A 26478-nucleotide genomic window follows, 5' to 3' on the forward strand; every position below is an offset into this window, starting at 1 on the left:
ACAATAAGCGATTCACATAATAAGTTTGCTTGGTGTTTTTTAAAGTGTAAAAATATAGTTTTCATTTCATGAAATGGATACATTTTCAATAAATTAATGATATTTTTATGTGGATTTAACTTAACATGTATTGCGATTTGGTGAAATAATAATTTACCATACTTAGTAACAACATAAGTACAGTAAAACCTCTCAGCCGTTTATATACCTAAATTACGCTAGTTTATCTAAACTATCTAAACATCGTCGTTAAATACGTAGAAGATAATAACGATGAAAATATATCTGCGTATTACGAGCATCTAAGGAATCTTCGCGAGTTAATCTTTAAAGAAATCACTGAAAAAAGAAGACAACCCCAAAGATTATCAATTTTTTTTTAAACCAGTAATTTACGCTTAAGCGTGCCAAGCGCGAATAATGAAGGTAAACATTAATATGTACTGTATTATGTACGTAATGATTATAATACAATTATGTACTATTTTCTAGGTTTCATATTGTTAGACATACATGTATGTATTAGATTAAAACTTGTATAATAAAATATGCAATACATTTTTTATAAATTTATAATTTACGATTTTTGATTATTTCCTTTAATCCGGATTTTTATTAATTCGGACAATCTAGAGCCCCAATCAGTCCGGATTAATGGGGTTTTACTGTACTAATAACTACTTAAGTACAAAATAAACTTATCCCAAAATCGTTTTAATTTTATTAAATTGGGAACGAATAGATAACATTTATTTAATACCTAATCGCATTTGTGTATACGGTAGAATATTTTCAAACTATAGCAACTTGTGACGTTTTTTAAATTTTATAAAATTACTTTGTACAGCATACACAGGATTATGATTAAAATTATTTTGACTGTTTCATAGAAAAAACTCATAAATATTTTCGTAAAATTCCATTAGATTTTAACCGGGTTTTACTTAAATATATAATCGTTATTATATTTAACACTAAAAATTGTTTGTGAAACTTATATTTTTAATATTTTTTTAAATATAATATAATATTTATAATTGATGTAACCAATGTTCTTACAACAATGATTACTTAAAGTAAGAATAAATCGAATACACCAGTAAAAAATAATACATGATATAACATCAAGAGTATAAAATGAATCCAACTTAACGAAAATGTTTTGAAATTAACGTATTACAGTTTAAAATATTTATATAATCGATATTATGATTAATTATTCGTTTTAACATAGTTATTATTCATAAAAATAATTTTTTTTCTAAAAAATGGTTTAATTGTATAGGATATAATTAGATAATAATAATACAGATTAAACAAATTACAGATACAACATTCATCAGTGATGATGATGTTTATTTCATTAGAGAAAATGTTTTAAGTATAAATATTACTTTCACTCCATGTTTATATAAATTAATTTCTAAAAAAAAAAAATTCAACTTAATAGTAGTTAGGTACTTTCATTATTTTATTTAATTTAATATTTTTAAAACAAAATCAGTAAAATATATTAAATTTCAAACGATTTGCGTAATCGAAAAAATTAATATTCTTTACTTATGTCAATAGTAATATCATATCAACAGAAAATCACTCCAGTTAGGAATACTAAAAATATGATAACTTAACTGTACTTTTAGTTGCATACATAACGCCGTAATACTGTATAAAATATTCCCCTATATTATAAAAGTTGTGAACATTGGTAATCATTGATATTTGAAAAATGCATAACACTTACCACAATTACTGAAGTTTGATATTTGGAAAAAAATTAACACAGCGTTAACAATAAACAACAACTTGCCCCAAATAGGTCTTCACCACAAATATAATATTATACAATAGCGATCAAAGAACTTTATTTGATTCACCGTATTGAATTATGAGCAAATGTTAAAAAAAAAGAAAAAAAGACTTAAAAAATTGATGATCAAAGATAAAATCAAAGATCAAATAGATGATACGACCACGGTGGGCTGTTTACGAAGCTCGTTTAATGTTGGACACGGAAAACTGGGAAAAGCTTCTAGAGTGAAAATGTATTCCACGATTTTTATCTTCGAACATTTTAACAATAAACATGTTTGAAAATTCTCGGTATGGCTTCTACATGCAGTATCAGTAGTCAAAGGCCCACTAAACCAACACGTGGTCTAACGCGTTAGTCAACCTGAGTAGACATTGTATCCAACGCACTGATAAAACATTTAATTATCTACGGGCAATTTAACAAACACTGCGTGTTTTTATTTATTTTATTTTTAAATATATACGCTAATTCATTTTTAAAACGGTATGTTGATACAATTAATAAATTAACATTTAAATACAACAATTTTTCAATTGATAATAACGGTAAAATAATGGAAATGAATAATATAGCAAAAGATACAAACGGAAAGAAATTGTTATTGAGGCCATAGATGAAAATAATAAATATTTGAGGAACATACAGCTCTAACTAGTGGAACATTCATTAAAAAGTTGGAGTTTGAAGTGAAAAGGGAAACTGCATTCTTGCTCTGTTATGGACTTTTAGTCCGTAGACTTATGTGTTCAAGGAGTCAGAACGAGTCAACCTTACCGCGAAGTAAGTTGAATGAAAATAATTCATATTCTCTATCCCGTCCGATTTCTAGTAAACAGAGTTTTAATATTCCCATGACGGGTGAAAAATGATGTATGTGTAATACCCACGTAGAAGAACGTGGACGCACAATACTAACATTCTACAAAATAATGCTGTTCGAACATTCGGAGAAAACCACAACAGTCGTTCCGGCCGTATAGTTTATACGTTGTACACTAGTGCCGGAATATCGAATTAAAATATTTGAAATGTAATTCTCAACGCCAATGAAGTTCAACATTATTAGGCTATTTTCATACGAGCATTCCAACAACATGTTTACCCATATCGCGGAGTGTTTTTTTCACGCCGTTCACAATGGAACAAAAATACGAACTCGAATATTTATGAAAATTATCTACGCTCCGGCTTTCAATGGAATTGACTAGCTCATCTACTCATCCGTACAATATAGTCGCAGTTAGTACGTACGGATAATTATTGTGACTTCATATTTTGCGGTTATCTTGACAACCGCAAACCCGTTCAGAAACTCGCATAACGGATGTCACACGACAACATAATTATAAAATTAAATTAATAATAAGCCCAAACGCGGTGAAAAAAACAAGTCAACCCAATTTACTGTAATGACCGTCTTCGGGTCATTAGTCCAGTTATCATTATTTCGGACACCCATTGATTGAAAATTATACTGAAGTCAAGACCCAAAGTGCACAGAAGATGAATTGACGACGTTTTATATAAATACGATTAACAAATAACATTAGCGTAAAATTGCGTTACACATTTGTCGCAATTGATGAATCGTCGACCTAAAATAAAATAAATACGTCAAAGTTAAACAATCTATTGTTATAGTAAATATAAATATGTACACGTAAATCGTGTGTATAATACTAACGTCACATGGAAATAATTCTAGCCCGGAAAGTTCTTTTCAAAAACGAATTAGTTAACATATATAAAAAAAAGGACCAAATTTGGGGAGTTGATAAATTGGATCCTAAATAACCTTTTCTCGGTAAATTGGGTTCCGAGAAAATAAAGGCAGTAGGTAAGTTGGGTCCCGGGAAAAAAAGGTAGTAGGTTAAGTCCAAAGTAAACAATTTTTTTTTTAAATATCAAATAATTTTTATTAGAAATAAATTTTAATATTATTGTGTTTTTTATTACATTTTCGGTAAAAACTTAAAAGATACAAATTTAACAAACTCAAATCGACGTACAGTACGCAATGCACGCTACGAAAAATATAGTGAAAATGCTCAGATTTCGTACACTCGTGTCTATGTGTAATCATAAGATCTATCATCAATATTGATGTTAACTGATAACTGACACACGATATACGACAAACTAATGTACGTATATGCCTATATACGTATCTTAATTAGACATAATCAAAGTTACGACGTTACGAAGTTATTTGATCACAATGGAATCGATAAACGAAAGAAACAGTATGAATTGTCATTTGTAAAACGACTACAGCGAGGTAGTATAGTTAAGTAGTTGGAACTCAATTTACCTACCACCTTTTTTTCCCAGGGATCTAACTTACCTAATATCTTTTTTTTCCTGAGACTCAATTTACGGTTTTCAAAATGTATACAAAATATCACGGACTCAATTTACCTAGCCCCCAAATTCGGTTCTAGTTCCCGGGTTGAAGAAATTAACTGAACCTTTCCTCGTTTCAATTATTGAATTAATTTTAGTTTCTCAATTTTTAAATCTATTTCATTTTTGTGCTAGTTACTTCATTTTTTTCAAATTTGAATGTAAAATTAGTGCATTGAATAAAAATGTATGATAAAAACACTAAAAAAATTAAAAAAAAAAAAAAAAAAACCCTGTATTTTTACTTCTTTGTAACATTTACTATTATAAATTGTTTGTCGATATTATATAGAATTGTATAATCGAATACTTATCACCTGTCACGATAAAAATAATGTAGCTTATTACAGCACTTTAAAAGAATTGACAGAGTGAAACAGAATACAGATTAAAAGGTTTTCGAGTGATATAAATGTTAAACAGTTACTTCGTTAATAATAGTTTTATGTTAGGATCCGTACACATTGCTGCTGTGGTGAAAATAAATAATCATAATTTTATATACATAAATAAAAAAGTAGTATCTGCGAAAATCACGCTTAATCATGCTTAATTTGTAGGCAGCGTACGGTGCTCTGAATATCTACTGACCAACAGTAAATTTATAATTAATATAATTATCATATAAAATATATAAATTATGTTGACGATATGGTTAATGTTATAATAAGATTCATCGATATATCCTATAGGACCAAGTTCGAATATAAGGGAGGATTATGGGGGTTGAAGCCCACCACTTGAATATTAGGTAGAACCATATCGAACGTAGGTACTTAAAATATTTTAAAAAATAGACGTAAGAAAGACTTTGTACAAATCAACACGCGCAAAGAATTATGGCAGTAACTCACTTTACTAGCCACCCTCTTTTTTATTTCTATATCCACACCTATATAAGACGTATGTTAATAAAATAATTAAATTAATAATTATCTAAAAATAAAAAATTGTTATGACTAAATATTAAATACTGCAGAACATAGTTTTATAATTTTTGTTTTTTAATTCTTAAACATATTTGAAATTGAATTAATGAGGGAACGAAAAAATCGTTAATTTTTCTACATAAAATGGGACGAAAGTCCAATCATGTTCCTTTACACTATTTTAGGTGAAAAATTTTTTTCAGAAACTTCAAGCACCAGAAAGATTGATCCGCATAATATTTGGTTGTATTCAGAGCCGTGTCAAACATTTCAGCGCCCCGGGGCAAAATGTTTTCTTCAGGGCCTGTGAGCATAGGTAGAATGTTAAGGGCAGAAAAAGGCACCCTCTTACTTTTACAAAACTACGGCGCCCGGGGACAATTCCCCCCTGTAACCCCTTAACACGGCTCTGGTTATATTAAATTGTGTAGTTATAGTTACATAACATAAATATGTTTCAAGTTATTATTTTAATTATCCATTAAAAATAAAATAATGTATTTTAGAAATTACATAGGCTAACTAAATAAGCGTTTAGATTCTAGACTTTTAGTTTTTAGATACATACGATTACATTTTTATGGGTTTAACACAGTACAATGTACACTCAATATTATATTTATTTCTGTAAAAATTATAATACAGATTATACTGTAACTACTCTTAGGTATAACATAAAAATGATGATCATATACTTGGAAAACACATTTATTACTAAAATGGGAATATTGTAAATATAGCAATAAACTTTGAGTTCAGACAAATACTATCAGCCCACGATGCACTCATATCCCTCGGGTACGTCTTCAAGATTCCTGTCTGAGAAGTATATGCACGCGTTATATTTTCGCAGTATGTAATTATATCAGTGATTACGGAGCAAGAACAAGAAAGTGTATTATTATATTATGTCAATTTTAATAGTGTCCCAGTATGTGTAGATCCGTGTCCATGATGCGCAAATCAGTCATCATTAAAAATAAATAAAAACACAAGAACAGAACTGTATTACGGGGGCATTTATGGTCTGATACGAATGTAAAAAGACCGACGAGGATACCGTTTAAAATAAACGAAGTAAGGGAATAAGAAAGATATATAACGGAAATGGAATAATAGCAACAGAACTGCGCGTGTGTATGTGTGTGTGTGTGTGTGAGGAGGGGGAGGACGTGGTCAATGTCAATGGCACTGGAGCCGGTAGCTGTTAAAGAAATTCCCCGCTGTCGTCCCTACCGGCGCCGATTGACGATCAGTCACGAACGTCCATTACAACGCGGCCGATTATTATCCGATCGTGTTTAACTGGAGGTACGCATGTACGAAGCTTCTGTAAAATTAAAATTATATCAAATCATCGAAGAGTTTATACGAATTCGTATCGGACAATAGAAACTCTATGAAATCTGATGTACGACAAACAGTAAGTTAAATTTAGATAAGTACGGTAGTAATCAAATAATTGAAGTAAATAAAACTACTATTATTTTTTTATAATTATCAAATTATTACATTAAATTAATTATTAATCGTACTTAAACGAAAATAATTGGAAATCACGAAATGAATTAACTAATATACAAAATAATAACATGAAGTATCTGATGAGTAATGCCCATCAACGAAAAATTGAATTCGGAACAAATTACTAAAAATTTAATTGTTGCTAATCTTTCATTTAAGTTCATAAATAATGTTTAATGCAACCATGTCAATTGTTCTTCCTACAATTTTGGTTATCATATTACTCCGTATTATTGATTACTTCCGTAAATATATTTTTAAGTTGTTTTTTATATATAGGTATTATCGACATTAAATGAATGTACATCAATGTGTTTGTCATAATATAAGGTACTGTACTTTACGCACCTTTACTTTTATGATACATTCAAGATATCGAATTATTTAATTATTTTTACAATATTAATTAAGGATTACAATTTATATTAGGTGAGTTTTTAAATTTCATAAGACCGGGAAGTCAGTAGGTATTTTCTATTATCATAATCACATTTCAATAATCATCACTCGAAGAATATTAAAATACCATATAAATTAAAATATTTTAAATCACTTTATATAGTGTCACGCTGTCACCCAATGGTTCCATTTTTTATATAATGTTTTTCTTTTCATCGCTCAAAGTAATGTTCGACAACATAGCTAACTTGCTAAATCTTAACAATCGACACAAAAGTATTGCCAGACCAAAATAAAACACTTATTCCAAGAATTTTACTCTTTTGCGCATCAACTTAATATCAAAAACATGCAGCTGTAACTAATCGTGTTAACAGTTAAGTTTACACCTGCTTTATCAAGTACAGAACCCAACAATTTTTTATAATCATTTGACGCTTTAAAATAGATACACGAGAATGATGTACTATTAGTCGTTATTCGGCTAGTTACTGATTCAAATGTAATTCATGTAACGAGCGAGTAATAATCAATATATATATAAAGACGCTAACTTTTTAAACTGCAACATCCGAATACGTATCCAAATCTTTTTACAATTACTTTTGATAGCCAACTAGAAATTATTAAACTAATAAACGAACAGTTAATAAAGTACTTAGAATCTAGAATGTCCAGTGTGTTTGTGTCGTAAGAATAGAAAATAATTTTGAATTTTTCAAAAATGATGTACAAAGTACCAACAATTATTATTTTATTACTTAGAGTAAAACGTGTGGGTTTCTCGATTAACGTAATCCAAATCACAATCGAATTGTAAAAAATTTAATAAACATAGGATCGATGTTAAATAGTGCTACAATCTATAGTTTTAATTATACTTAGGTGCCAAGGTTTGACAAGAACCGAAATCAACAATGATACCGTATTGGGAAATTGCCATTTTCATGCCCATTGAAACAGATAAATAATTATTACTCGAAGACGCCGGAAGTGCGTCCGGTGGCAGTGGTGTGTCGTCTTTTGCGTAATCTTTGCTACGGCATAATTGGACGCGGCACGTGAATTCCGGAAGGGGAAATACCCGGAGGAGAAGATAGCAGAAGACACACGCATTACTGGTTCTCGCACTAACGGATGAGCACATGGTTCAGTGATGTCCAGAAAAATGGGAGCTTCGACTCCCTCGTACTATCCATCTGAAGCAGATTTCGTAGTTAAGACACCTCAAAAATCAATCAAATCATGTAAACCTCGTCGTCATTCCGATCAAGTATGAGCGTATATTATTTAAATAACGTTTTATTATGATTATATTATAAAAAAAAAAAAAACATTTTTCGATTATTTTCATAAGATCAAAAAAAAACTGTCGTATAAATATACCTGCATTTAAAATTAAAGTTTTTCAATTTCTTATAATAAAAAGATTATCCGAAAAAATGTATATCTTATTTTATTTTATACCTTATCTATGGGCGTACCCCTTATTTAGAAAACAGAAATGATTTAATATTTAACCTCAACACCCAAAATAGAATAGCTTTTAGAATAGGAAATCCATTATCGCGACTGTACAATAGATTTGTAATCTAATTTATTTCAAGAATCATTTGATTACCAACAACCGATGTGATCGGACACAATTGTTATAATATAATAATATAGGTATAACATTATACCTTCCTCTATGTTTGTAGCTGTTCTCAGCCCCCACGGTTCAAAAATTGTTCCGGCGCCACGGACCTTAGCGTTTTTAATTGATGACTTATTCGAAAAACGTTTAAATATAAATACTATATAATATTTCACTGTCGAAAGTCATATGGGGTAATATCTAGTCAAATTAGCAAATTTACTTATAAGAAACTTAACCTAAAATTAAAACCTAATACTTTACGTAATTCCTCGTACACAGTGGCGTATCCAGAATTTTTTTTAGAGGGGGGCACACACTGTCTAAAATTTTACCTTATACACTACCTACTACCAAAAAGATAAAAAAAAATTAACCAAATATTTAATGTTTTTAATGAAAATAATTTATTTATATTTTCAGTCAGTTATTAAGTTAATATATATGTACATAATAATAAATAGTAATTTAATAATAAAAACGGGTTAGTCCAAACAAAATTATTAGTGTAAAATTGTATAAAATTATTTTGACCAATCAACGAGTTGCAATTTTATCAAAACGTGATAACGATAATAATGATTACTGGTAAAACCGCAAAATATTCATTGGTATAAGCATATTATTGTAGTATGCGTTCATGTATACGAATAAATATAAATCTTTAAAATAAAATCTAGTAAATACAGCCAACGAGGGGGGGCCATGGCCCCTGTGCCCCCCCTGAATACGCCACTGCTCGTACAGGTCCTTGCTTGCCCACCTAATTCGCAACAATTATGCCATAAATATTACATCGTTCTTGTTTTAGATTCAATATATTAGCTTGATCGGACTAATGCAAGTGGTCACCGGATGTTTAATGGTAGTTTTTGGCGTGTTATCGATGTTGCACGATGCTTCCTTATCCAGCGTAGGTGCCGGTCTTTGGAGCGGAGCAATGGCAATGGGAAACGGAGTTGTTGGGCTTATGGCCAGTTTGAACGGATGTCTTTCGCCGGACAGGACCTTAACACCATTATCCGTAACAATCTACCTGGCTCTGTGTTTAGTTTCCGTGGGTGTCAGCAATCTAGCTATAATACTTACGGCTATTGGACTCCTGAAGGACTCGCAGAAACCATTTTACATCGTACCCAAAGACAAGGTCAGATTCAAACCAAAATTGTACATATATTCTAGCTGATATTTTTCGCAACATTCGATGAATAAAAATACATTTTCCTACCATTGTTGGTCCTTATGTACATAAAATACTTGTTTAATTTCCGCAACCATCCAAAAACCAAAATATGTTTTTGTAATTTATTTTTCTCGCGTTTTCGAAACATTTATGATGCTTTAATAGAACTTTTAGCATCCATTAATATATCCATATATTATTCAATTTACATCGTTTGGTACACACAGACGCAATACAAAACCCTGACGGCAGATCAGCTACAAACGAACTGGGCTCCTGTACTAGCAAACTTAGGGTTACTGCTGGCAACGTCCGTGCAATGTCTGACTACTATGCTGGCTGCTTTCCGTTTCTACCGACTTGTCAGGTTGATCGTATCCGGCGAACAGCAAATGGCATGGTCCCACACCAGACACAGAAGTCCGTCGTGTTGCAGCTCCAGCGTGGGCAGCAAACAGAAACTCGTGCAAAAGTGGTTGGTGCAACAGACTCCGTCCCTGGATCGACCGCATCAAAAAGTGAACTATCCCGGGCCAGGATATGGTAACAAATTGGTAAGTAGTAGATTTTCATCAACTCATCCATAAAACATAAAACCTAGTACTTGCTACCGATTGTATTCTCCTATGAACAGAGTCGATATAATTATTTATCCCTCGATACTAAAAAAAAATAATAATTATAAATAGGCGAATAGGTACTATAACAATAATATTTAAAAATGGCCGATAGCAATGGTTTTATAAATTCATAATGGATATTTTTTCGGCTGTTAATAGAAAAATCACTAATATTTAAATTAAAAAAATGTGTTGAATTGTAAAATGTTAAATATTTCACCAGTAATTATCCTAAATATTTTTTTAATATATGAGTAAACATAGTTTGGCATAAAAAAATGAATAAGTAGTAAACGAACGCGTAAGGTATTAGAGACTAAAAATAATAAATATGTTTTTAACTATTAACTAACGCTGATCTAAGAAAAATAACTCGGGTATAATGATAATATGTATATAATAATGTTTATAAATCGATATAACTATTTTTAGTAATATTTCCGTGATTAGTTTTTAAAAATTCGTTGGAAAAAAATTGTAAACCAATTTAAAAATAGAACATACAAAACGTAAAACTAACGTACATCGTATAATATCGGAATAATCAATATACGTATTTACTATTTAATGATTTACTTTAAGTAAAAACCACTAATATAATTATTATTTAATGATTTTGTAATTTCGATGTTTTTTTTTAAATACCTGTTATGTCAGTCAGTAAATTTGATCAGTGTTTTAAAAGTATTTGTCAATCTCACATTAAAGCACAACTGTACCTGTTCAGAATAAGTAAAAAGTACAATAAGTACAAAATATTAAAATATATTAACAGTAAAAATCATACGAATGGAAAATAATAATACAAAAACGCACTCGTCAATAAATAATTTATACTTTATTATAGTTATATGTTAACAGGCGCATAGATAAACATTTCAAAAGCGGACTGTTGTTCAAAATTAATCGACAAAATTTACACAAAAAAGTAATAACTTTACGTACCTATCTATACTTTATTGTACTAACATACAAACACGTTAGTAAATATTACATGAATATCTATACATGTATTATGTACTAATGTATGAGAAAATAATTAAATATTCAATTACAATTTCAAATGTACATTTTGTCTCTCATATAAATATTTTAAATCGAGCACGAAACGACACAAAATAACGGCTTTAGATTATTAGACAAAACGGTGTAATAAGCCTGGTCCTGACTTTACATTATTGTTTCTGTAATACGATTATGTACATATTTCGTTTTCATAATATGTGTTCATCATGGTTTATGATGAATATTATGAATCTTTAAGATTTAAGTATAACACGTTAAGGTGTGGGGGAGTGTTACTACAGATGTAACACCTCCTGGCTACGCGTTTGTATGTAAATATAATAAAGTATATATAGAAATCATGTTTTATTTATCTAATACTTCGTTATCATAGATTTAGCATAACGAAGTATTAGATCATAGATTTAGCATCTATTTGATGGATGAAGCATTGAGGGCAAGGCTAAATTATAATATTTGAAAGTTCCCAATAATACAACGAATTTTTTTAATTAAATATGTTCTGGATGATCAAAATCCCATTTATATCAATTTGAACAAATCCAAATATTACCTGCTATTATTAAATTACTGATCCAAATAAGATCTTGAAAATAAATTACTGTCATGGGTTTTGATAAAAAAAAAAAACACATAACCCCGATGTATTTTTTAAGCGTGCTATATTATGACAGTTAGGTCTACCATTTAAAACGCTTTCTCAAATCTGAGAGAAATATCCATGATATTAGGTCGTTTTTTTGAATTGAAATATTATAAAGTATAAGCTAGTTGTATGATAAAAATGTAAGGTATCAATAATATTTTTTTCCGTAGTGTAGAATAAATGTATAAAGTGTTTTTCAAGTAAATTTTATCCGTTGCTGAACAACGGTGAAAACATAACGTAATAGATTTAATATCATTATAGAATATAAATAATATCCAACATAACAAGGGTTTTTTTTTAAATGACAAATACTCGTTGTATATGGTCAGGTTTTTTTTTATCTTCACGAAAACCGTTGGTAACGATAGGGAGCCCGTTAGGCTCATCTAATAGGATTTGTTTTTTCTTTTTTTTGTTAAGTGTCCCTACACATTATCTATCCTTCGCGGTGGCGATAGTAGCAAGCGTGCGTATACAATAAATAAGCTGGTATGGAACGAAATAAACGTTGAAGAATTAGTTCCAACCTAGTTATCAGCTCTCGGATAGAAATGTCTCTTTCTTTTTAAACGCATTATTCTCCTACACGTCTGTCTGTTCACCCGCCGAGCCGCGTATACTTAAACGAACGGAAAGAAATACAAACGCAATAGTCGCTAATACTCTACATCGCAGTACTACTATATGTAGGCCGTTGAACATAAAAGGAAAACTGGAGTGGTGGGTTAGTGCATGTATTTGAAAAAATAAGAATAAAGAGAAATGTTAGTATTTATTTTTGGCCATTCGTTCGGTTTGCAAAACACACGGTGATAAAATGATAACATCATCGGTGCGCGATCAGTCTCCGTCGAAGTGGTCAAGGAGAGACTGCTGCAGCGTCTTTCACCGAATTAGATCACACATCAGAATAACATACACTCATCGGCATGGGGACAAGTGACAATATAATAAATCGTATTGGCAACATGTGTAACAGTAATAATAAATATATAATAAACACATTGTATTTATGTGTGTGTATAATGTACACCGCATTGTCAAGTAAGAAACGAACAATAAAAAAAAAAAAAAAAAAAACGGCAAAATAATAATTGCCGTTTGGGAAAAACTGTCATATGCTACGTACATACGTGTGTGTATGCGTATGTCGCGTGTATCGAGCAATTTAAACCCGTTATTCGATTTACGATCTCACGCTTGTTTATTTTATTGTTGCTATTAATTTTTTTATCATAAAATAAGAGTACAATTTTCGTTTTTGTATACTTTAAATGTCATACAGATAAAATTGTAATTATAAACTGACATTTATATTTATTGAAATTTGAATGTTCAATATACAAAAAGCTGAAGGCACAAAATATTATTAAAATTTTAGTTTTTACTTTGATTTTCCGTCAATTTTATTTTATCCGAGAAACATGATTGTCGATAGAAATTAAAAGTATATAGAATGTTTTTATTATTTTATTCTTAATATTCTATAAATATTAAGAAATAAAAATACAGATATTATATCCACTGCATGATTGGGTAATGTGATAAAATATACGCTAACTTAATTTTATACGCATATGAAATCAACATAACCTAACCTAACCTTACGTCTAGAAATAAATTTTTATTTAAAATTGAGTTCATCAAACCTTTACTAAGCTTTAAAAAAATTAAAATACGAGTATATGTATCAGCAAATGACGATAAACATATAGAAATTCAGCGCGTGCAATAGTATCAAATTAAATAGGGAATTTATCGTTTGAATAATAAGAAATAGTATAGATAATTTATCAATAGAAAAGATCTAGGTGTCACTAATTCAATAATCATAGAAAATGATTTACAATACGAAAGTAGCGCTTACAATTTCCCACATTACACGGGTAAATATATTATTTGTGTACATAACAAATGTGTTGTTCTATAAATAAAATAAACATATTAACAATAGATACACAAATATAAATGATATTTAAAACAATTATACGGACACAATAAATTGATTTTTTTTTTATTCATATTAAATCTACATTTGATTGTTGGCATATTAGAATAGGGACTGAAGCACTTATTGGAATAATAAATAATAATAAGTTTTATTCATTTGTATCCATTTTTTTGTAGAACTTACTTGACTTGAAAGTAATCTAAAAATTTCTTCTATTAAGTATTTAAAAAGTTATTTTTAAAATGTTATATTAGTTCAAATTATTTTTTTAATAAATTGTACAAAAATTGTAATAAAACGATGAACCTAATGCAGTTTCAATTTTTATAAAATTAATTTTGGTTAATTTTTTTTAAATGTAGAAACTTGAATTTTTTTACAATTATAAGTATCGACGCAATATTTTTTTAAATTTAATTTAAAAAAAGATTAAAATTTTTAATTTTGCGTATTCAATACATATATATACATGAATAAATATAAATATCCATATGTATATATTTTGTGTATAATATAAATTTTCATTATCATTATTAGTCTTTTCTATAAAGAAGTTTTATTAAACAATTTTAAGAAAATTTAAAAATACTTTTTATTTGAAATAATTTTGAATAATAATTATAAACATAAAAAAAAGTATTCGAGTTATGTAATCCACACTTTGATTTAAATCTTCACAATACATAAAACTAAAAAATTATTAAGCAGGTAGACAACCAACTACAGTTGATGAGGCGCAAACAAACTAAATAAAATTCATTAGAAAATTACATAAATCGCTTAAACTATATGTTTAAAGCTTGTGGTATCATTTTGGATGGAACCAAGGTGATTATTTTCCCCTCTATTTTTCAACAGTTTAACCAAATGACCAATAGGGATTTGTTTTCACGTTTCTGTCTTCCGACCCATCATCGTGTAATTAACGTTAAAATACATTTTTTGGTGGGATGACAGATGGAGCATAACCCATCTGGTTGCTCTTTACCATGTGGAATAAAGTATGCTTATTATTAATGTTTTTAATATTAAACTTCATTATGAGACTAAATATATATCATTTTCCAAACCTTTTTTTGCATTTTAATATGTTAAAAATATTTTCTTTGAATTTAAATGGTCCTCAAAAATTTTAAAATTATCAATGTAGACCTATAAAAATATTAATTGGTGACTTCTGATCTAGCGTGAGTAGTCTAATATATTTTTGGATGAGAGATTATTTGTAATAAGATTTGAATGATTACTGAACATTTTCTATACTTTTTTTAGGTTTTTCAGATAACTGACAGTCCTAAGTCTGTAAAAATGAGAAGGGAAATGTTTTTTTTTTTTTTTTTGGTAGTGAACCAACTAGAGTAGTACTTGTAAAATCGAGGGACCCAACTAGTAATCTACCTAAAAAACACTGGGACCTAACTAGACTAAATATGGGTCGTCGGAACTAGTAAACGCCGTAGTATATACCTAAGTAAAAACGTGTGTGGGAAACGAATGGTTTTTTTCCCAATTTTTATATGAGCCAATCAAAACGTATACCCTTAACAATCAAAAACTGAAATTTTTCCACTGTTTCAAACTATATGAAACTTTTATTTCAACGTAGTCTTATACGCGTATCGAGTTTATACATTTTTATATTTATAGAATACATAACTAGCATGAGTTATTTTCATTCATTGTTATTAGTTAACAAGTCTGAACGCACACAAATCGAAACATTTTTAATTATCTAAAAAGAATACAACTTATAATGTCATTGTTAAAATATCCGTTATATTTAAATTTCTATAATCATTATTAATTTTAGAGCCTTTTATGTTTTGATAAACCATTTGCATTAATCGATGTAAAGTTCGGATACTCAAATGAGTAGGTATATAATGTTCTATGAGGTAATCTCTTATTTTTTTATTAGAGCATTTACGATGAAACAGGAGCATTGCCTAAGTGGAAAAGCAAAACAATACAAAAGCCAAAACCTACAAGAATGGAGAAACGAGAAAGAAGACCATCCAATGATTTGGATATACATAGAATATACACAGGCATGGACAGAGAAATTGTTGAAGAATTTATTTCTGTTACAATGGATCCAAAGCACTACAGTTAGTATTGTATAAACCAATTGTTTTGATGATAAATTCAGGAGTTGTCGCCCACCCGACAGGTGGAAATCTCCCTCCACTTGATGTAGTTCAATTAATTAATGAATTTTCAAAATTCTAAGGAATTATCCTAATAATATACGAATATATATTATGAATATTTACTATAAATATATAGTTCAGACTATCAATGCATTTCATACGAAATATATTTTAATTTATTTTATTGATAAATATAATATGTATAGACCCAATATATAACACCGATTTATATTTACATTAAGGCATATTCAGACTTGAAAAATGTTTGACGTTATGATCAAAAACTTCTCCACCCAACATATTTTCATTTTCTTCATTGTTTACATAGTAAACTCCTAGTCCATAATGGTAATGGAAACAATGCAATAATATCCCCAAAATTATTATCACCACAATTATGTACAAACAAGACACTTTCCAACCAGTCCTGTATTCACTTTGAGTCTTGTTGATATGTAAATGAATATGTTGACATGATGGATACGATGATGGTTGGTGGTAACAGGTTGTTTTGCAACATTTATTTGAAATTGATGGAAAATCCAAATGTGTGTTCTCCAACTAAAACAATATATAATGTATATATGTAATACAATGTAATAAACAAACGAAAAAATGTACTACAAAAAAAAATCAGGTAAGATATTGACTAGAATTGTAAATATCTTACTATATTGCAAAATTAATCATATGTATACATTTAATAACAATGATAGGTATAATATAATATTAAAATAAAGAACTTAGAGGTCGATTTAATATTATTTCTAAAACGAATTTGACCACATAATTTCCATCACAATTAGATGAAAAAAAAAAGAAAAAAACAATTTTAAGTAACATATATAGGCTAAATAACTTAACAAATATAAAGCAAGACTAAATACAAAATCTTTTAGATTCAATTAAAGCACCTTTTAAAGGAAATATTTAGTAAAAAACGAAATATTCATTTGAATTGAAAAGGAGCCCGAAATAAAATCAATTTAAACATTATTATTATTATTTTTTTTTTTGTTATATCAAATTTGAAACAAAATGCATAACTATGTATTAAATTTAATTATTTTTCATAAGTTAAAAATGAATGTATTCATATAAGTAAAAGTTTAACATCAATAACTAACCACGTGATAAATCATTATCCTACCAATCAATCTTTATTTTCATTGCCCTTGCACACAATTTTTTAATATTTTTAAACAATTTTCTTTAATTTAACAATTTATTTCATAGTTACTATTTCAAATGGTATCTAGGTACATTTATATGTAAATATTAATAGATTTTATTTTATAATACTTCAACGCGATTAAATTTTTCTCTTAAATTATTATTTATATCCAATAACAACACAAGTTATAAAGATATTTCGTAATAATAACCATTATTTTACATTATTTATAAAAAAACGAAAAATATAAAAAATATAAATACGTTTCATTCAATAATAAAGGTACCCTAATATTAAGATAGACCGTGTACAGAAAATAGTAAAAAAATTATATTTTATGCCTTGTGTTATTTATTCAGGCGGATAATCATCAATCGATCTGATTGTCTTCTATGGATATAACGACCGTGTAACACCAAATGGATGTGCATAAAATAGTTAAGGATACAAACAAAATAGTGTATAAGCATTTCCAAAAGAAATGGTTTTTGATAGAATTTTTGTTTTTTTCTTTTATGGCCATTAGTTTTTCACCATTCAAAAAAGTCTATAGTAATAAATAAAAATGGACGAAAATATTTCAAATTTTGATGAAATAAATAGTAATAAATACTATGATCCAAAATAAATATCAAAAAACAGTGAAAGGTTAGATATACTTTTATAGTTTACGTACCTAATTCATTACTAAAGTATTAAAACACTGTGGATATAAAACTTATTTTAATTAAAAAGTTGAATATTTAAAAAAAAAAAAATTACTTCTATATTAAAATTTTATGGAATTACTTATTGTATATTTTTTAAATTGTACATTCTAAACGTTCTAGCATACTAAATAAATCGTTTAGTAGAAATGATTAGTGAATATTTCTTATCAATAATAACATAATTTTTATTTTAGCAAATATCTAAACATAGCACTGGTATTTCAAATGAGAAAATAAGCCATCCATTAACAAAAATTTTACTGTAATAATTTTTTTAATTAGATGAATATTACTATTTTATTACCTTTTCGAACAATTTTTTTTCATAAATCAAACTTTATATAATTTAAAACTATTTCATCAACATTTCAATAATTTTTTAGTTCCTCTTAAATTGAACTTGTGTTTTGAGGTATAATTTTATAGATGGTAAGCAAGGAAAAAACAGGGTAGAAGTATTCAGGGGTGGAACTAGAGGGTGGAACACGGGTATTCATCTCCGAGAGTACAATTTTAGGGAGTGTAATATTTTTAATTATTAACTAATTTGATATTTGTTAAATACTGATAATTAGTTAAAACTCAATAAATACGATTGTATATTAATTATTAGAAAAAAATTCTTCAGAAGATTATTTGATTAGTGGTCTATGATAGGGGGTAGTTGTAACATTTTCCCCAGTCGTAAGAATTCCTAGTTCCACCTCTAAAAATATTAGCCTCTGTGCGATGAGTTTCAAACTTTTATACTTCACTTCCAACCACTAAATCCCTTTGACAAACTGTCAGACACTCTTTTTCCCCTTACATTTTAAGCTCAAAAATAATATAAGTAGATACTTCAAAATTGGTAAGTTTAATAAAAAAAAAAAGCGTTTTTATTATGCAATTGTAAAAAACATGACCGTATCCAGCATTAATTTTTATTTATTATTTTTTTTTTTTTTTTGTGGGGGGGGAAGTAATTTCATTTTAATATAATATTTATTTTTTATTTTTATATTTTAACTAAAACTATTTTTAAGAATTTGAATTAAATATAACCATATAATAGTTTAATGTTAATTCTTCGAGACGAGTTTCACTAATTGAGTTCCTAAAATATGTTTTTAACATTTTTAAATCAAGAAAATGTTCTCTCTGATATTGCTGTTAATATAAGTTTCTATAAGCTGGAAAATAATAGGATGTTACAGTTGTCAAGCTCTGCAATTGCTGTTTAGGGCGTGACAGTTCTCTAAACCACTTTGATTTCCTTATTGAAAATTCAGATTTGAAAAATAGAACTATTATTCAAATGTTCTTCTAGAATAGTGTTAACCAAATATACAAAAAACCGTCAAAGTGCTTTAAAATGTCCATTATAAAATAAAATTTATGTTCATTACATTTCCAAAATCATTTGATTTTCGAAGAACAATTTCTTGTTTACTACAAATGAAGAAATAATACGTCTGTCTACTAGAGTAAGAATTAAATATTATTTAAGTCTTCTGAAGGTAAACTAACGAAATACGAATAAAATAAATGTTAGTTAAACGTGTCAAGAATTATTCATTCATTCCGCTCATAAAATACCTTGGTAGGGATTAACGAAACGTCACATATTTATTATAATTATATTTATATATTATTTTTGGCTTTCAAATAAAAAGAATAAAAACTAGAAAAATTTTTTTCAGAAATATAAAGGAAAGAAAAATTAAATTTTTTTTTCAATGCATTTTGGAGAGGGTGGACCTGGAACTTCCTGAATACGACCATAATAAAATATAATTTAATGAAAAAAAATGAAATTTTAGATAAAATTAAATTGTGTACTGTTATATTTAAATAATTATTCTATACATAGTTGCTCTCAATTATTGACCTCATTACTTGAAAAGTTATTTTTTTTTTAAATTTTTATCAATAACAATTTCTAAACTACATTGGTCATATGGCAATCCTGACATATTTTGATTATTATATGCAAATACAGGTTCTTTATATCCAAATACAGAAAAATTTAAGTAAATAATTATTAATATATTTTAGCTAAGAATTTAATCAATCCATTAACCTATATCCAAATGATAACCACTTGAATGCGCACAGCATGTTGTAGAAGCGAACAGTCGATTGCACACAAGATATTATGAAATACTACACTTTAACACAATTATTCAAACTTTAACTCATCCCTGTGGGCAGAAAAACCAGATGATCATTCAAGAACAACAAACGCAGCTTTCTATATTTATTTTAATAATCAATAGTTAATACTACAATCATAATCAATAAATGATATACACAATAATATAATTATTCTACAACCCACATCCACATGTGTACAAAAGTATTGATATAATTTTTAATATTCAATCAGAAACTGAATTTAAATGCAATAAAAATTAATGTTAATAACTATCGTCGGAAAGAAATATTACAAACAATTGAGTACACGAAAAATGGGTGGACTAAGATGGCAGACAATGAAACTGACCAATTTAATTAATTAGAACAAATGGGTAATCGCTTTCAAAATAAACCACTGAAGTAAATTAAAATAAATATAAGAAAATTAAAAATCAAATGACTGCATTTTTTTTTTTTACCTAATTAATTATATATATTTTCAACTCATAAGTATATAAAAATAACACATTTTTAACCACATTAGTTAAGTTAAAATATTTACTGACAGTCCTAAGCTGTATAAGTGGGAAGAGAAATATGTGCGCAAATAAATGGTTGAACTAAAAAAAAAAATCTTTATGTACGCAAACGAGTTGTAATTTTAGTAAATATGCGTAAACTATGTGCGTCCCTTTTTGTATATGGCCCGAGCTACATTTTCAAATTATTCTATACAATTTAACGTTAATTGTAACTTATAAATTATGGCGGTAAGCGTTTTTTAATTTAGGATAAAATGAAAATCATAACACGAATTTTACAACTAAAATTAATTAGAAAACTAAATGGAAGATAAACAATTAGCATTTAAATTGATATTTTTCAATATTTAAATAAACTAAATTTGCAAAAAGATAATAAAAATAAACAATTTCTCGAATTATTAGATCTATTATGGATTAAGAAAAATTGGTAACTTTCAAAAATATAATTGTTGAAAAGAAATTATTGTTTTCTTTCTTATGAGTTATAAAAATAGAGTTGGACGAACAATTTAATTTTGAACATTGCATTACTTGGACTCCTTACTTAAACGAATTAATTAAGGAATTCGAAAGACGATTTAAGAAATTGAATTTAAGCATCCTCAAATATATTTGTTCAATATTTTAATATTAAAATATTAAATTATTTTTAATATTTTCAACATTCTATGTTAGTTGAAATTGAAAATCATTTTAAAAAAAATCTAACAAAAATTCAACAAATTAGAATTATGTAAGTTGCAAAATGATTCTATTTGTCAACAAAAAGAACGTAAGTTTTTAGAAAAAATAACATACTGAAAAGACCCACTTTTGTGAAACTGTACATAAAAAATGTTATCTATGTTTGGAACTACTTACATTCGTGAATTTACATTTTCTAATACAAAGCATATTAAATTAAAACAAAGAAATCGCTTAATAACTGAAAAATCATTCGGTTACCTACTTCGTGTTTCCACTTCTGAAATAAAAGTTGATTTTGCTGCATTATCATCTGCAATCACACATCCTTAAAACTCACATTTATTGAAAAAAATTTACAAATTACTAATTATTATAATATTTATGAGTCTTAATTGAGGATACGAATTTCTTCCAATAAATAATAAGCAGCAGTTGCGTGGGCAGAGCTTAGCTTGCGCTAATTAGCAGTTCTAAAATAAAATATTGTGCAGTTCATAAAAAAAATATGATTTTAATTTTTAATAATTAATTCTATATGTCTATGAGTTTGTAACATAGGTACCATTTGACATTATTTTATTTTCTGGAATTATGATTAAAACATTGGTAATAAATATTTATCTATGAATATCAAGAGATTAAAACTACGGTATTAGTAATTTATTAAGTCTCCATTACGTTCCGCTATGAATGTTTCAACTGTAAATATGTACATATTATACATTAATTATAACAAGCCTCCCTTGTATGATTGGGATTCTAATATGTCAATTGTCAAATGGATAACAGCAAAAATCATAGAGTAATTAAAAGAACAAAGACTAAGCAACAAAATTATTTCAATGGTGTTTCCAGATGCTACAATTATGCAAAAATTCATTTTAAAATTAGATTAAAGGAATTTGTTTTTTCAATTATTAAACTCGATATACATTATTACGTTTAATATATTATTTAATATTGATGTTAGTATTGGTATTTATTATTTATTGTATGCTAGCATCAATTTTTTTTCACTTCTGTAAAACAAACACGATGAGCAGCTCTTATATTTCCTTAACGCAAGCTCTGAGTGTAGGTAAAGGTGAATTATGGGGTGCGGACAAGCAAAAAGGTTAGTTAGTAATTAAAAATAATCATTTAGTGTATCGAGTTTTAATTAGGTATATTAATATATTACCGTCAAACGGCCGAACTTTTAAGATAGTTAACTTTAGGTAATACTATTGTAGATAATTTTAAGATTAATTAATCTAGATGTTAGATTTTCATTGTAACATTATTTTCTAGTTAAGATTGGAGCATACCATGTTTTAAGGAGTAATGTTTAGGCATTTCGTATAGCATTTATATTTGAGCTGTCAACGTATAATAATAATATAAGTAAATGGACGTTAGTGTGAGTATTCCGTTATCGTACCACCACAACCGAAAGCCCATCAACCACATTTTTTTTTTTTTTTTTTTTTTTATTAAACAAATGCCTCGGCGACTAGGGCCATTGGCTACAAGTAATTACATATTATTTACATTAAAAAGAGGGATATTGAATATATATATAGATATAGTGACAAGTAGTTCAAATTAATAAATAGGACTGTGTCTAGATTTAACATTAATACATTACAAGAGGGTATACAATACATTTAAGGAAAATATTATTCTAAACATTTTAAATTTTTTTATGAAGTTCTGTGTCTCTGAGGAATTTTAGAACATTGGTTGTATCGATGTTAAGGTTTTCAGCAATATGGTTGGTTAGATTATATTTTTGACGTTGTAGTTCATACTTTCTGCAATCGTTGATGATGTGTTTAACTGTCATAGGATCGTTGCAGGTAGGGCATATAGGTGGGTCTTCTTTCTTCATTAGGAAAGCATGAGTTAATCTGGTATGGCCTATTCTGAGCCTATTGATGACTACTTCTTCTTTCCTTGTGAGTGTGTTGTTAGGCCAAGGGAGAATATGATTTTTAATTTCATTTAATTTAGTATTAGATGATTTCCATTCATTTTGCCAGATATTGAGGATTGTTTTTTTAATTATTTGTTTGATGTCGGCAATTGAATACACTTGACATTGGATTGCATTTGGTGACACGATGGCCTCTTTAGCAAGTTTATCAGCTCTTTCATTTCCAATGATATTTGTATGGCTTGGTATCCAGATTATTTGTATGATGATGTTTTCTTTTTGTAATGTATATATTTGGTTCTGGATTGTTCTTGCTATCTCGTTTGGTCTAATGGAGTTTTGTATACTCTTAAGTGTACTAAGAGAATCACTAAATATTATGGCTTTTTGAATATTTTTATTTTTAATAAGATCTAGAGCTTGAATTATGGCTTGTGCTTCCGCGGTGTATATGGAACATTCATTTGGCAGTCTTAACATTATTTCCGTATCTTGACATGCCACTGCTGCACCAACACCTTTGTCAGATTTGGAACCATCAGTGTAAATTTCGGTGTAATCTTTAAAAAGTTCTCTTATTTGCATAAAGTATTGTCTATATGTATGTGGTAGCGTAACATTTTTTTGAAGTATATTTATTTCTAAGTTTATGTCTAATTTGGCTGTCCAAGGAGGGACTAAGGCATTTTCTCTGGTAATCATTCCAATGTGTGAAAAATTTATTTTTTTTAACGTGTCTTTAATGTTTTCCATGATTTTTTGACTGTTTAGGGCTCTTCTGGATGCTGTTGTCATAACGTTCTGTAGTCTACGAATTTGTAGGGATGGTATTCCGGCAATATTATATATACTGCTACATGGACTTGATTTAAAGGCGCCTATGGAAATTCTTAAGCCTGCGTTGTGTATAGTGTCTATCATTTGTAGGTTGTTTTGTTTGGCATTGTAAAATAAAAAGGATCCGTACTCAATTTTTGAAAGGATTAAGGCTTTGTATATTTGTAGTAATGGTTTAGAGTGAGCTCCCCAAGATGTATGTGCTATGGATTTTAATATGTTTATTCTGAGTAGTGTTTCTTTTCATCAACCACATTATAAATTTCTAAAACTACGGTCTACGATGACAATAAAAATTAATCATAGAAACCCGAATTTTTAAACAAGAATAATATGTACAAGTATTAACATTCAATAGTTTCTTATTTTTATTTGATTACTTTTGAATTAAACTGTTGTATATCCTTTGTCTTTTTTTTAAGATGGTGACTGCTATGCACTAAGCTTTTAATATGTACGTATTTATAAACTATTTGTTTATTTATTTATACATTGAAAATAAATATCGTTTAAGCTAAATATCTTATAAAATGAAAATTAATTTTTTATTATTTATATTTAATGGTTACACAGAAAACAATTCAAAAGCGGGTGTCCGTGTTATTAATATCGATACAATAATTATTGTCCAAATATCTAAATAAAACACATGGCACACGCAATCAATATTTATGTTAATTATTCTGTTTTATATCCTTATGCACACACACTAATGATAAATGAATATATTTTCTTTTAAACTGCGTTGAAACTAAGGGTGCAATTTTATAGAAATTACAATTACACCTATTAAATTATAACTATATACCACTTAGAGCTGACACCCACCCACCAATTTAGGTGATTCATGTAATACATAAAATAATAACCATTTAATATTATTTTAAACACTCTTAGTTATTACATTATATTATTTTTATTATTAATGAAACTTGGCTCGTTAGGACCTGGGGTATTTAAGTTTTTATGAATTACTTGCACCATCACTGTAAATCTTAGTTATGACAATATTTATATTGGATTGTTGTTTTATTGGATTTTAATTCACAGAAATGTAATAAAACCAGGTTAAACTTCTCTAAAAAAGTAACTTGACTAGGTTTAATTAAAATATATATTAAATATAGATAACACGTTTATAGTTTACATATCTAAGTAAATAACATACAGCTAAATATTAAGACAATAATAGGAAATATATTTAGAAATAAACTAGTACTAAAAAATAATTGGTTTAAATTGATGGCGATTAGTACTGATTCCAAATTAGTGACGGATTTATAATTTGTAAAAACAAAAACTAATTAATTAAAAATGCTTACCTTGAACGGAATCGAAATATTCTTAGTATGTTTTCCTTTCGTTGAGAGAAAATTATTCTTTTTTTTTCCCTTTTATACTACGAAAATGATAACCGCCACAAATAACATTTAATAGTAATAAATATAAAATATAAGTTCCTACCATTGTTTGATAATAAAAATCAGCACAATTTACTTTACAACAATAATTAATATTTGAATAAATTCAAATATTGTTTAATTCTAGCCATGGAAACACAATCATGATGACAAATTATTGTGGCACATTTATAATTTCCTATGTGTGATCACAATATATAAAAAACGATTGTAGGGGCAATGGTTCTAAATGGATGACTATAAGCCATAGAATCCACTGGCTCCCAAACCAGGGGGCTTGTACAAATAGCTAGGGAGGCGCAAAACACAAGAATGTTTGCAATAACACTTAGAAAGACCAAAGAAAAAATTAGATTTTAAAGTTTTTTCCCTTTAAAATCTAGAACTTTAAATTTTAAAATAAAAAATTATTTTAAATTAAATTCTAAATTTTTTTTAAAATTAATAATCTATATTTTTTTTTTTTCATTTGTCATAAACATTACAGCAATAAGATTTTAGAGTTAAAATCTGCAAATTTGTTGAATGGTTAAAAAATGGTTTTAAGTATACCATAACATTATAATATTAAGGATGAATCAATTTTTAAAAATTATCATTGATATAATTAATTATCTGTTTACATAAATTTAAACAAACAATTTAGTTAGATGAATAGGAGAGGAGAAAAATTAACATTCATAAATATATATATATATATATAGGTTAGGTATATATATATATATATATATATATATATATATATATATATTTATATATATATATTTATATATATATATTTATAT

General features: G+C 27.8%; 2 protein-coding genes and 1 non-coding gene across 5 annotated transcripts; 1 reads left to right on the forward strand and 2 right to left on the reverse strand.

Moving 5' to 3' along the window:
- The first annotated feature begins 6393 nt into the window (after positions 1–6393).
- On the forward strand, positions 6394–16451 carry LOC112693092. 3 transcript variants are annotated; one of them, XM_025568003.1, is made up of 5 exons: positions 6394–6571; positions 7957–8344; positions 9519–9854; positions 10118–10444; positions 16055–16451. In XM_025568003.1, exons 2-5 carry the CDS (start codon positions 8228–8230, stop codon positions 16247–16249), a joined length of 975 nt encoding a protein of 324 aa, XP_025423788.1. In that variant the 5' UTR covers positions 6394–6571; positions 7957–8227; the 3' UTR covers positions 16250–16451. The 3 variants fall into 3 exon arrangements, with proteins under 3 accessions (XP_025423788.1, XP_025423789.1, XP_025423791.1); XM_025568004.1 differs by having other exon boundaries at positions 6394–6559; XM_025568006.1 differs by lacking the exons at positions 6394–6571; positions 7957–8344 and adding an exon at positions 9295–9454.
- Positions 16452–17172: 721 nt separating this feature from the next.
- Positions 17173–17263, reverse strand: LOC112693129. Its single transcript, XR_003149456.1, has one exon. It is a non-coding gene; the product is annotated as a U5 spliceosomal RNA (small nuclear RNA).
- A 5929-nt stretch (positions 17264–23192) lies between these two features.
- Positions 23193–24230, reverse strand: LOC112693116. The gene has a single exon (XM_025568042.1). The coding sequence runs from the start codon at positions 24228–24230 to the stop codon at positions 23193–23195; it is 1038 nt and encodes a 345-aa protein (XP_025423827.1).
- Between the last annotated feature and the right edge of the window lie 2248 nt (positions 24231–26478).

Source organism: Sipha flava, unplaced genomic scaffold, assembly GCF_003268045.1.
Source record: "Sipha flava isolate LNK unplaced genomic scaffold, YSA_version1 80_pilon_pilon, whole genome shotgun sequence".
Lineage (NCBI taxonomy): Eukaryota > Metazoa > Arthropoda > Insecta > Hemiptera > Aphididae > Sipha > Sipha flava.

What these genes read in the sequence shown, in the direction of transcription:
- LOC112693092 (XM_025568003.1), top strand. Translation starts at nt 8,228, where the DNA reads ATGTCCAGAAAAATGGGAGCTTCGACTCCCTCGTACTATCCATCTGAA. An exon ending in ACATCGTACCCAAAGACAAG is followed by an intron (nt 9,855 to 10,117) that starts GTCAGATTCAAA and finishes TGGTACACACAG; the next exon opens with ACGCAATACAAAACCCTGAC. An exon ending in CAGGATATGGTAACAAATTG is followed by an intron (nt 10,445 to 16,054) that starts GTAAGTAGTAGA and finishes TTTTTTTATTAG; the next exon opens with AGCATTTACGATGAAACAGG.
- LOC112693116 (XM_025568042.1), bottom strand. Translation starts at nt 24,230, where the DNA reads ATGACAACAGCATCCAGAAGAGCCCTAAACAGTCAAAAAATCATGGAA.